We start from the raw sequence: 12,411 nt of genomic DNA on the forward strand, positions 1-12,411 counted from the left end.
TGGCCGCACTATAGACGAACGTCGTCTATTTCAGACAGTCGAACTCAGTGAACGAGAAAGCAGTCGAATCAGATAAGGTGGCTTGTCCATACCTTATGTTCGACATATGATATCGCGATACAAAAGGATCATCAACCGGAATCACCACTGGCATTCGTAAGATCACGAACAAACTCTATTCGAGATAGGTAGTCATAGTGTCTTGCTAGAGACCGCCTATGACTTGTATATCCGTAATAGAGATTTCGGGTTATACTGCTATATCGAATGAGTCTACAGGGTCACATACGCAGGGAATGACAAAACGCACGAGAAAACAACGGAAAAATCAAGACGGAAGGGTCTGGAACGGACAGACCAGAAGTCCGAAACGGACGGTCCGCCAGGTCCAGACCCGAAGGTCCAGAACGGACTGTCTGTTCCAGAAGGTCTGGAACGGACGGTCCACTAATGGCAGACCGTCCGTTCCGGGCTTCAGGTTTTTCCAAAATTAAACCGAAATTAGGGTTGAATCACCTTATAAGAAGGAGATTAAAAACCCTAATTGGTGTGGCCGACTTTAGAACTTTTCTACAGACCTTTTGGAAGATCCAAGAGGTTTGAAAAGTGATCGAAGTCTCTTTTTCTCGAAGCACAAAACCGAATAGCAGATTCGGATCCTATCAAAAAAGTTCCAACCGTTGGAATCCATCCCGAGGTATGGATACGTGTAGAGGGCGAGGTATTCTTCCTCCCTTTCGTGAACAGATGAATTCTTCAATTGATACAGGCCCCAAATCGATTGAGGTAAGCGTTCTAACGTTTCTACGAATCATAGAAGCATGGTTCTAGGGTTTTATTAAATTTTTGTTTTACATCCGCTGCGCAAACCCTAAAATCGATCTCTTAGGAATAGGATTCGCTCATGAGATCCCAGGAACCCCAACATAATTGTATAGGTGTGTGTATATATATATTAAGTGTTATAGATATACCGGATCTTAAAGAATATTACGACATATATCGTATAATGGAGATCTTATTAAATCCGGACAATACATATTTAGAAATATTTATTATTATATCTACTTTACTTATTTAATGTAAAACTCTCATCTATTTATATGTTATTTTGAGATTGAATAAAAAAATATCATTCCGTAAATTTCTACATGGTATCAGAGTTTCTGATTTTTTCTAGTTTATTGGTAATTTCATAAAAAAAATGGTGGTTGACAATGAGAGTAAAGATGAAGATGACGATGATATATCGATCCAGTGGTAATATCATTTCGAGTTTTTTTAAGAATAAGAGAGTCATTTTTTTCATTTTAACTTTTCTCTCATAATTTCATATGTTTCAAAAGATTATTCGCATAAACGCAAATCATCTCTCTCTTGCAAAAATTTATTGTCACTAAATGCTTTTGCGTAATTGTCTTTCAATTTCGGACGAATCATAGTTATTCTCGAGATTTCTTTTTTACACTGCGATTGTCATCAGTTTTTTGTTATCATCGTACGATTCTTTTTGCGTGTTGTCAAATTTACAATACTGCAGTTTGTTTGATTTGTTTTCAAGTTATATCTTCTACTTACACAAATTCCAAGGTGATGTGGTTCAAGCGACATGCGTTTGATCATCTTTTCTCCAAGTTTGACGTTTCTTGATTTCCACACTCCAATTTGAAAGATGTTGTTGAGATATATCAGATGAATATTACGAAATATATCGTATAATGGAGATCTTATCAAATCCGGAAAATATATATTTAAAAATATTTATTACTATATCTATTTTACTTATTCAATGTAAAATTTTGATCTATTTATATATTATTTTGAGAGTGAATAAAAAATATTATTCCTCAAATTTTAACATTAAATTCATAAATAAATTCTCAAACCTATTATCTTTACTTCTTTAGAAATCATGTTCTCAAGCATGCATGCACGACTAATTTCGAACACCACTATATAAAATGTACATTACCTTTACCAAAAAAAATGTACATTAACAATTTTAGTCAAAGTAATTGTTACCGTTAGTAATATATACACATATATATATATATATGTATATATGTGTGTATAGTTAAAAAAGGCAACAGCTAAATATATAGGAAAGTACGTGCATAAGTTGCACAGCATACATAAAACACGATAGCAAACACCGAAGTACTTCCCGTGTCTCTTCGTCAAGCACACTACACACACATGTACATTACATGTATATACGTACATAAATACGTACGTACACAGCTACATACAGATTATAACACAAGGAAACTTCATGATCATATGTTGATCTCCAGGTCACTTATCACCATACTGATCTGTTGGTGCAGCTATCTGATCAGTGCTAGAAGTCTGTCCAAGCAAACTGCTTATGGAACGAGCCTTCACCATCCCAAGCTTCACCCTCTTCTTCTTCTTCTTCGCCGTCTCCTCCTCCGACGAGTTTGTCATCTTCATCGTCGAGTTTCTTTCCTTCTTCTTGCCATGCCCGTTTTTCGAACTGGCCGATATGCTCCTTAGCCGTCCTTTCCCCAGATGATGCTCGCACAGTGAATACCCGACGAGGGTTTGCTGGCAACACCTCCATCCTCTCCCATTCACGCGGCTGCACCTTGATCCTACAGCCAACGCACTTCCCCTCGCTTTCTTCCGTCCCTTTGACGCCATGGAACCGAACTTACCTCCATCTTCATCCGCTCCTCCCGGTTTCTTGATCTCTCCCACGCATTTCTTCATCTTCATCTCCATGTTAACGCTCGCCATGGCTTTGTCGTTATCTTCTTCAGAGCTAACCCCTCTTCTCTTCTTCAAAGGAACAACCTTTTGGCCCTCTGGTGCAACCAAGAGAACAAACACGACACATGTAATACGTACCGCCGACAAAACCGTAGTGCTTATTACGATGATCTGCTCGAGTCTTCTTGCTTACCTTGCGATGGAGAGCTTGATTCTCGCGAGGGGTTTCCGACAGCTGTTTCTGGACCCGGATCGACGTTCTTGCTACGCAATAGAAGCAAAGCGGTGCAAGACTATTAGCAAGACAATGAAAGAGATTTATGAGTGCAAAAAATAGAACACGATGTATCGACATGGGGACCATATATATTTAGAAGCATCCCATGCTAATGTGCACCACCGTGAGTTGTATATATCTACCTTGTATTTATACTCGTATATACACGTACGTATACCAAATGAGTATAGGGGACGAGATACAACACACAAAAAGATAATGTAAGCTTGAAGCTACCGAACTGATCCAGATTCATCGCCTCCGGAATAATTGGAAGGAAGACAACAATTAAACATTTACGCATACCTAAACCCGTTTCTTAACTCTCAAAAGTATGAAATTTTAAAATTTTAGCCGTTTTCCTTTACTGGGTTTGCATCAAAATTCCATCTTTTTGTTAAAAGCTTGATTTTTTTTTTGGTTCTTGGAGCGTAAAGTCCATGAAAGGAGGGGGCTTTAAAGGGGAGGAGGAAAAGCAGATAAACGTGATCTTCTCAGATTCACTCACCTGCCCGCTTCATCGCTCTCATCTTCTCCTCCTTCAATCCTTTTATGGCCCTTTGAACAAATCATCAACCCAAAAAAAAAAAATCAGAAGAAGAGATGAAATTTTGTTCCAAGATCTGCAGAGAAATCGAACAGGTCTTTTCCAGTGCAAATCAGGACAGTTGTTTTCACCAGCAAAAGCAAAAGCATGCTCTATATGATCGTACGCAACATAAGTGCACCCAAAAGTTCAATTTTTTCTCCTTCCATGGGGTGAATAATAATAAGAGTAGAGTTCGTTATCTCTTATGGTTCCGTGTTACTCACCGAAGCTGCCTCCTCCTCCTTTGGTTTCTTCCCATCTTCGTCATCATCATGAGCTCTGTGATCGGAGAAACCATAGCCGTCGATGCTCCACCGTCGGATCAACCCATCAGAAAGATCTGACGACGGAGGATGAGGAGGAGCATCGCCTCTACACCCATCGTCCCCCCCGCTGCCGCCGTGGGTGATCGCCGGCGAGCGGTTGGAGTAGAGATCTGAGAGAGGGACAGGTAATAGAGACGACAAAGGAAGAGGGACTTGTCGTTTCCGGATCCTCATGGACGAACACTCTCGCTGGTTAAGATTCCTTCAAAATCTCGTGATTTTTGCACTCGGCGTGTACGGACCCAGATAACCAAAGAAGGAAAATTTAGTGGGAGAGAGAATGAAAAAAAAAAGTTTTTTTTTTTATTTTCTTATGGTTGTGTATTGAGTTTCTTCTCTGGAGCTCATCTCTCTCTCTCTCTCTAACTTTTTTATTTTGTTGCACCCAAAAAGCAAGTAGTAGTAATTGTGAGGAAGAGGCCATAGAGGAGAACGCCAGAGAATAAACCCATTTATTAACATCAGAATTACAAAAATTAAATAAAACGATAGTATTATTAGAACATCATTTAATGTTTTTAACCCTGAAAATATTATGAGAAACTGCAATACATATAATTATACGGCTTTTTATAACATCAAATTCTGGGAAGATTCAACACACTGTCAAGACTAGGGGTGGCCAATTCGGGTTTCGGTTCGGTTATATTCGGGTTCGGTTATTTCGGTTATAGAAAAACTATAACCATTCGGTTTTTATATAAATTTCGGTTCAGTTCGGTTCGGGTTCGGTTCGGTTTTGGTAAAAAGTTCAATTTTCCAAAGAAATTATCGGTTATTCTCTCGATTTTTTCGGTTATTTTTTATTCGGTTTGGTTCGGTTTCGGTTTCGGTTTTTCTGGTTTAAAAAAATTATAACTGTTCGGTTTTGATGTTGGGTTCGATTCGGCTACGGTTATGCCTTATTCGGTTCGATTCGACTCGATTATTCGGTTAATAACCGAAATGGCCACCTCTAGTCAAGACAGTGTTTGGTTTAAGTATGTCGTTGTGGTCTAAAAACCGCCGTGAGTATTAATGTAACAAATAACCTAACAAAATTAAATTTGGATAAATTAACCTATAATTTCTATGTGATTTATATGCAGTAGACCTTGTCATTGAAGAATAATTAATAGATAAAAAGTAAATATAATTTTAAGACTATCCTTTATGTGTGTGTGTATTTATATATCCAAAAAGAAAAGAATATGAAATATGACAGTGATTAAATATAAATAATTTCTTTATTAAATCCTAAAAGGGGGAAAAGAATATGCCGAAGAAGTCCAGCACAGACTAATCATTGGGGGTTTTTCTGTAGTTTAAGTCAATAAATAAATCATTATTAATAAAACAATTTAAGCTAAAATGAAAAAGAAAAATTGTAGTTGGGGAAATAAAAGGTGAATATAGTGAGGAGTGCACGTGGGGAGCACGTGCGAGAATTTACCGGGAGAGAAGGTAGCCGGTGGAAGAAAGAATAGTATCGGACAGGGTACGGACGGTGTGGCTTCTCTCTCCCCTCCCCCTATTGCCAGCCTGGCAGAGAGAGACAAAGTGGGTGGGGAGGTTTTTATCCAAAGTGTGGGAAGAAGGGGTACCTTTGAGTAGGTCCCACTTTAACCAATGGACCCCCTGATTAAGACGGCTTTTTCACTATTCCCCCTCTATTCTTATTCTCTCTTATTTTTACCCCCTATGTTTATATCTATGCATTTAAGTCTTTAATGGTGCGTTATCGCGGGATATGGTTGAATAGGGCATGTAGATTGTTACAGTTTTAGTCTCGAATTTGTGTATGTTTTTTATTGGATCGAGTTAAACTAGATTAGTATTTGTATAGTGAGTTAGAATTATCTAATTAGAAGCTAATCTTATTAGGACATTAACATTAATTCTATTAAGAATATAATTCTATAATAGATATTCATTGTAATTAGTCATTAGCCATTAACGCATTACATAGAATTATCTAAGAAAAATCTCAAAAAAGTCTTAAATTTATCGATTTTCACACAATAAAACCTAAAATTTATTTTTTATCAAATAAAACATCAACTTGATTATTAAATTATAGATAAACTTAAACTTTATAATAGCTGGAGAGAATCTTCGTAAAATACTTGTACTTTTAACTGGTCTCAATTTAATACCTATACTTTTTTAATTACTGAATAATACATGTACAATTGGTTTTTTCCTAAATAAATCGCGTCATGTCATAGCCATGTCAGAAATTAAATAAAAAATTAATATATAATAAATGAATTAATAATAATTAATAAAATAAATAATAAAAATATACATATATATACACATATACATATACACATATATATACATATATATACAACACATACATATATATATACACAATACATACAACACATACATATATACATAAATACATACATAAATATATATACAACACATACATATATATATACACAATACATACATATACATATATATACATAAATACATGTATATACATATATTTATATATATGTATATATATGTAGCATGTATATATACATATGCATATATATATATATACATATATATATATATATATATATATATTTATGTATGTATTTATATATGTATGTGTTTATATGTATGTATGTATATGTATATATACATATATATATATATATGTGTATGTATATATATGTATTGATATATATATTTATATATGTGTGCATGTATTTATATGTATGTATATGTGTATATATATGCATATATATGTGTATATATATGTATATGTATGTATGTATATGTATATATATGTATTGATATATATATGTGTATATGTATATATATGTATTGGTATATATATATATGTGTTTATATGTATGTATATATATGTATATATGTGTGTATGTATATGTTTATATACGTATGTACATATATTTATGTATATGTGTATATATATTTTTTATTATTTATTTTTATGATTTTTTTTATTTAATTAATTAATTATTATTAATTAATTAATTAATTTATTTATTTAATTTCTGACGTGACTATGACATGGCGTGATAATTAGGAGAGATGTTGAGAATTTTGCCGCCAAGATTTCCGTTTGTCTACGTGGCGGTTATTTGACGGTAGAGATTTTTGGTCAGTAATTTAAAAATATGGAATTTATTTCGGAAAAAACCAATTGTATAGATATTATTCGGTAATTAAAAAAGTACAGGTATTAAATTGACACCTGAAAAAAGTACAGGTATTTTACGGCGATTCTCCCTAATAATTATCATTTTTAAATTTATTATTGACGTGTGACGTACTGATATATATCGTGATATGTGTATTATGATGTATCAAATATGGTCAAAGTGTTGACTTGACATATACAGTATATCATATATCATTATTTAAGTTTAAAAATAATAATAACTATAAAATTCAGATTTATGTTCGACTTAAAAAATGAAGTTAAAGTTTTATTCGATAAAAATAAAGTTTAAGTTTTGTTCCGTAAAAAATGATAAGTTTGATGTATTTTTTTGTTTGTTTGAGATTTGTCCAAATCCAATTATTTATGCTACAGATCTTATAATATTTCCCTCGACACAATACATATATAATAAATGCTTTTGTGACGGAACAAAAAAAAAAAAACAGATGTATTATTTCTTCTGCATGCATTCATATTTTTATTTTTGGACCGAAGACTTGTAAGATAACTCATCCTGCAGGTACATCCAAATAAAGGAAATCGGATCCATTCCCATGCCATATATAAGAGTAATTTTTTTAACTACGTGCTCTTGTATTCATGCAATTAAAAGTGGTAATAGAAAACGCTTTTTACGGTGTCTTGTAACCAGAATAAGGAGGGAAACCCAACTGAATTGGCAAGGAACATGAATAATATATCGAGAAATTGAGGGTTCGACTCCTTGCCATTCACCTATCGCTTGTCAGTTACGGCTAATTTACCTCCCACGTGTGTTGCAGGCTCGATTGCGTGTGACAGTGGGGTTTTACTGTCCGCGATACTGTCCAATGCCGTTTTCGTCCGATTCATTAGGTTGAGAGGCGTTGCGTTGTCTGGTGTTCGGCTCCGAAAGACTGTAGGGGAGGTTCCCCACTATACCAAAAAAAAAAAAGATGAGGCGATGAAAACGCAAGACATACATGATAATATGTAATTTTATTATTCGATTTTTTGCATAATAATTCGATCTATGTATTAATTTGTAAAAACTCATACAGCCTCAAGTTCCGCCCTCCTTTTAATATTACGATAACATTTTTTTTATATCCGTCCCGAAAATGAACTTTGATAATGGAAAAATGGGTTTTGTTTATTTATATGAAAATACATCTCACTTAAGTCTTAACCCATAGGTGCTAGCTACCCTTCGACGATAACGGAACCAAAAAGTTTTATAAATAAGACAATAGTAATGTAAATATAATTTCGTAGGGATAAATTTAATTTTATTATAGAGTATTTATCAATTTTATTTAAAATTTATAAAGACTTGTTTGCCCTAAATTAAGTAGGTCCATCTCTACTTTTGGGATGCCCACAAACACAAAATATAAAATCGGCCTAAATTATTTATAAAGACTTGTTTAGAAGATTCGAATCCTTTATTAACCTCAAGATTAGAATGATTTTGTGAAATACACTCTTATATTACATAAATGTATGTATCTAACATGATGATGATGCCCTTTGAAATTTTAATTATAGAACAAAATGAATATAGATACAAGTGAAGCGGCTTTCTTTTTCTTCTTCCTTTCTTATGTATGCACATCGATCATGATGATCATCATGATCATAGTCATCGCCATTTAGAGTAATAACGGGAAAAAAAAAATGAAAAGAGGGACAAAATGTAAATGTTGCACCGATGGGGAGAGGTGGGATGTGGGTTGGCATGTCACATTAAGCTACAATCGACGACGACGACGACGACATATTATTGTTTTTTTTTTTAAAATTATCTTCTGTGTAGGATAGATGGGGACCGGCTTCACGTGCTATCGTACGCTGCTTGCCACGTGGCTTGTTCGCAACTCATTTGTTTTCGGCCCATGGGCCTCGATACGGCCGTGTATACGGAGTCGATGATTACAAATTATTTAATAAATACGGACTGACGTCTCTAACTCTATTTATAGTTATCGTTTCGTTACTATATATATATATATATATATATAGTTTCACTCTATAATCGTTGTCGTAATTCGATCCATAATTATTGATAGTAGCCGTCCGATTAATGTATTCGAGGAGGATTTAGAATTCATTAGCCTAGTCCGAATCGTACAGGATTACTACCTCCTTCTTCCCTCCCTCATGCTCTGAGGCTCCAATTCATTATTCCTCTCACTCGCCGATTGACGAGGTTTGATCGTACGAAAGATGGCGGGTTCCATGACGAGCCCACTCGTTCGCGGCTCAGTGATGAATCGGAGCGCCAGCTGATTCACGAGCTCGGATTTGTTCTCTCTCGTGAGTTGACCGTCAACCAAACTCGTCTGTTCGTTTTTCTATATGTCGTTATTGTTCTCTTCCCGGCTCCGGATTCTTTTGTTACGATTTCCCCAAATTTGTCTCAGTTTTGGTTTTTCTGCGAGAATCTTGTCGAGATTGCCCTCTTGGTAAAGAGCAAGGGCTAGGGTTTTATTCGATCTGGATTCATTAAGATGCGGGTTTCTCTTTATGGAATTTGCGGGATAGGGTTTCTGATTGGGGGTTTCCGATTATGCTGTGCAAAGCAGCTTGGAGATCCGAGTTTTGCTCAGTAATGGAATAAGTAAGGTTGTTCGTCTGGGAAACAATAGAGCTAATTTATTCTGTTTCTAAAGTTTCTGGAGAGGTTGTAATATTGGGTTCCGGAATTCGTGATGAGTGAGGAGATACCGGACACGATGAACCTGGATTTGAACCTGGGTCCTGCTCCTGAGTCAGGTTTACAGCCGACGCCAAATGATGTTGTGAGTTTGGCGGATTGGATCAACGAATCTTCTGAGAGAGCCTCTGAAGCTGTGACAAGGATTAGGACACGACATCGGTCACGTTTCAGACAGCTCAATCTTCCTATACTTGCTGAGACCCAGAGCCTGGCGATAGAACTGAACCAACTGATGGGCAGTTCCGCAAATGGAGCTGCCTTGCAGACTGGCGAGGACAGTATCGCCGCTGAGGCGAGAGGCAACGATGACTCGAAAACGTGCGAGAATGGGAATGGAGTGATAGAGGACAGTTTCTCGGAGAAGAAAGGGGATAACGAGAAGAGCAATGGCAGCGATGGGGCTTTTTTTGACTGTAATATATGTTTGGACTTGGCCAAAGAACCGGTCGTCACTTGTTGTGGCCACCTCTTTTGCTGGCCCTGTCTTTACCAGTGGTTGCAAATCTCAGATGCAAAGGAATGTCCAGTTTGCAAAGGGGAGGTGACCCAGAAAACCGTGACACCGATTTATGGTAGAGGGAACCATAGAAGAGAGTCTGAAGAGAATCCAGATACTAAGATCCCTATGAGACCCCATGCCCGCCGAATTGAGAGTTTGAGGCAGACTCTTCAAAGGTCGCCATTTATCATACCCATGGAAGAGATGATTAGACGTATACAGGGTAGATTCGACAGGGACTCAACCCTAATCCCGGATTTTAGTAACCGCGAAGCGTCAGAAAGAGTGCATGAACGTGCCAGTTCAATTCTTAACCGGTTTATGACATCTAGAGGAATTAGAGGAGAACAGAACTCGGCCAGTGTTGCTGCTGCCGCTGCACCATCAGATGAAATTGATCTCAACCCGAGTGTCGCCCCCGACCTTGAAGGGGAACCCCCGAGGTTCCATCCTCTGTTGATCAGGAGACAGTTGCAATCGCACAGAGTTGCGAGAATCTCACCGTTCTCTTCTGCATTCGGATCAGTGGTCGACGCCTACGTGAGGTATCATCCATTAGGGGGAAACCAAGAGCAGAACCACCCTCCTGTTGTTGTTGATGACAGAGATTCTTTCTCAAGCATTGCAGCTGTTATAAACTCGGAGAGTCAGATCGATGCATTGGAGATCGACTCTATGGCCCTTTCGACCTCGTCTTCGAGAAGGAGGAACGAGAACACTTCGAGGGTTTCGGATGTAGACAGTGTAGATTCTCGTCCGCCGAGGAGGAGGAGGTTGACCTAGAAGAAGACAACGCGAGCTTTCCATTTATCCGCAGCAAGTTTCGCCTTGGTGACACAGACGTTAGCAGACTTGCAGGGGTCGATATGATGTAAGACTGTAATTTTTTTTAAAATATTGTTCTCTTTGCTCGGTTTTGGTGTTTCTGGGTTTTTTGATATTAGACCGAATATTGAAGGAGAAATGTATTCCGATTGAATTTGGTCGCAATTTCGGTCCATGGAGAGGGTGGGGGAGGATATCATTATCAGCTGTGTTGTAAGTTGTAACTGTTGTCAAGCTTATAATAAAAGGATTAAGCCATGGAAACAGAGGATATTAATTTGTATCCGGACATTATATTATCATAGTTATTTATGGTGAAGCAAAGGCTCCAAGTGGAAAATGACGAAATTGGTTTTAAGTTGATAAAACATTGTCTGTCGCTTTGGCCGAGTGGTTAAGGCGTGTGCCTGCTAAGTACATGGGGTTTCCCCGCGAGAGTTCGAATCTCTCAGGCGACGACAGCCTCTTTTTTTTTTTTTTAATTTAAATTCTCATATATAACCTATTTAGCAATCTCTCACTTAAAAAGTACAAAGATTCAATTTCGAACCGCATAAATTATTTTATTTCTTCGGAGATGTAATAATTTACTTTTTTATTTTCAGGATATTACGATTGGCCTAATTTTCGTGAAAAATAAACCTCAACTCAACAACTGCTGTTTTCTAAGGAAAAAAAAAGGAAAGAAAGAAGAAAGGTCGTGCATTTATTGGTCGTAAAAAAAAAGTCGTTTTTTTTTTCAAATGGTGTTTTGCGGGAAGGAGCGTTCTCTCTCGTTATTCGATGCACGAAATCGAGCCACTGAACAATATAATATTAAATATTATTATAACATTATTATCGACCTATTAAAATAATATTATAAAATTTTCTAGTTTAATAATACATCCTATACAAAAATAATGTAAAAGAGAAACAGTTCTAAACTTTTAAATGCTAATTTAGTTATATATGCTCTACCCTTTTTTGTTGTACAAAATATAAAATATCGAGAGAAGCATCACAAAAGCATGAATTCGATCAGAATTCGTCATGGTATATTTGAGACGGTCCAAATCTCGTCATGTAATATTCTTATAACAAAAAAGTAAAAAAAAAAGAGCAACCAAAAGTAGAACACCTTCCTTCGTGAATGGTGATTCGTGTTTTTTTAAAGTGGCATAAAGACAAAAACAGAGAGCCACCATTAATGGCTTTCACCGATATGAACAAGACAAGGACACAACCATCTCCGTCTCCTGCCTCCTCCGATTACCGTGTCTGTATATAATCCCTGCTTCTCCCCCCCCCCCGCC

The 12,411-nt window shown here is 36.5% G+C and overlaps 2 protein-coding genes and 1 non-coding gene across 3 annotated transcripts; 2 read left to right on the plus strand and 1 right to left on the minus strand.

The window, feature by feature from the left end:
• Positions 1-2,074: 2,074 nt before the first annotated feature.
• LOC104802623 lies at positions 2,075-4,331 on the minus strand. The gene is made up of 4 exons (XM_010526314.2): positions 3,824-4,331; positions 3,519-3,568; positions 2,927-2,997; positions 2,075-2,828 (listed from the first exon to the last, which is right to left on the minus strand). The coding sequence occupies exons 1-4, from the start codon at positions 4,097-4,099 to the stop codon at positions 2,296-2,298; spliced, it is 930 nt and encodes a 309-aa protein (XP_010524616.1). The 5' UTR covers positions 4,100-4,331; the 3' UTR covers positions 2,075-2,295.
• Positions 4,332-9,171: 4,840 nt separating this feature from the next.
• Positions 9,172-11,380, plus strand: LOC104802629. The gene has a single exon (XM_010526327.2). It carries the CDS (start codon positions 9,785-9,787, stop codon positions 11,072-11,074), a length of 1,290 nt encoding a protein of 429 aa, XP_010524629.1. The 5' UTR covers positions 9,172-9,784; the 3' UTR covers positions 11,075-11,380.
• Positions 11,381-11,492: 112 nt separating this feature from the next.
• On the plus strand, positions 11,493-11,574 carry TRNAS-GCU. Its single transcript has one exon. It is a non-coding gene; the product is annotated as a tRNA-Ser (tRNA).
• Positions 11,575-12,411: the final 837 nt, after the last annotated feature.

The sequence above is a fragment of the Tarenaya hassleriana genome, unplaced genomic scaffold (assembly GCF_000463585.1).
Source record: "Tarenaya hassleriana unplaced genomic scaffold, ASM46358v1 Cleome10, whole genome shotgun sequence".
NCBI lineage: Eukaryota > Viridiplantae > Streptophyta > Magnoliopsida > Brassicales > Cleomaceae > Tarenaya > Tarenaya hassleriana.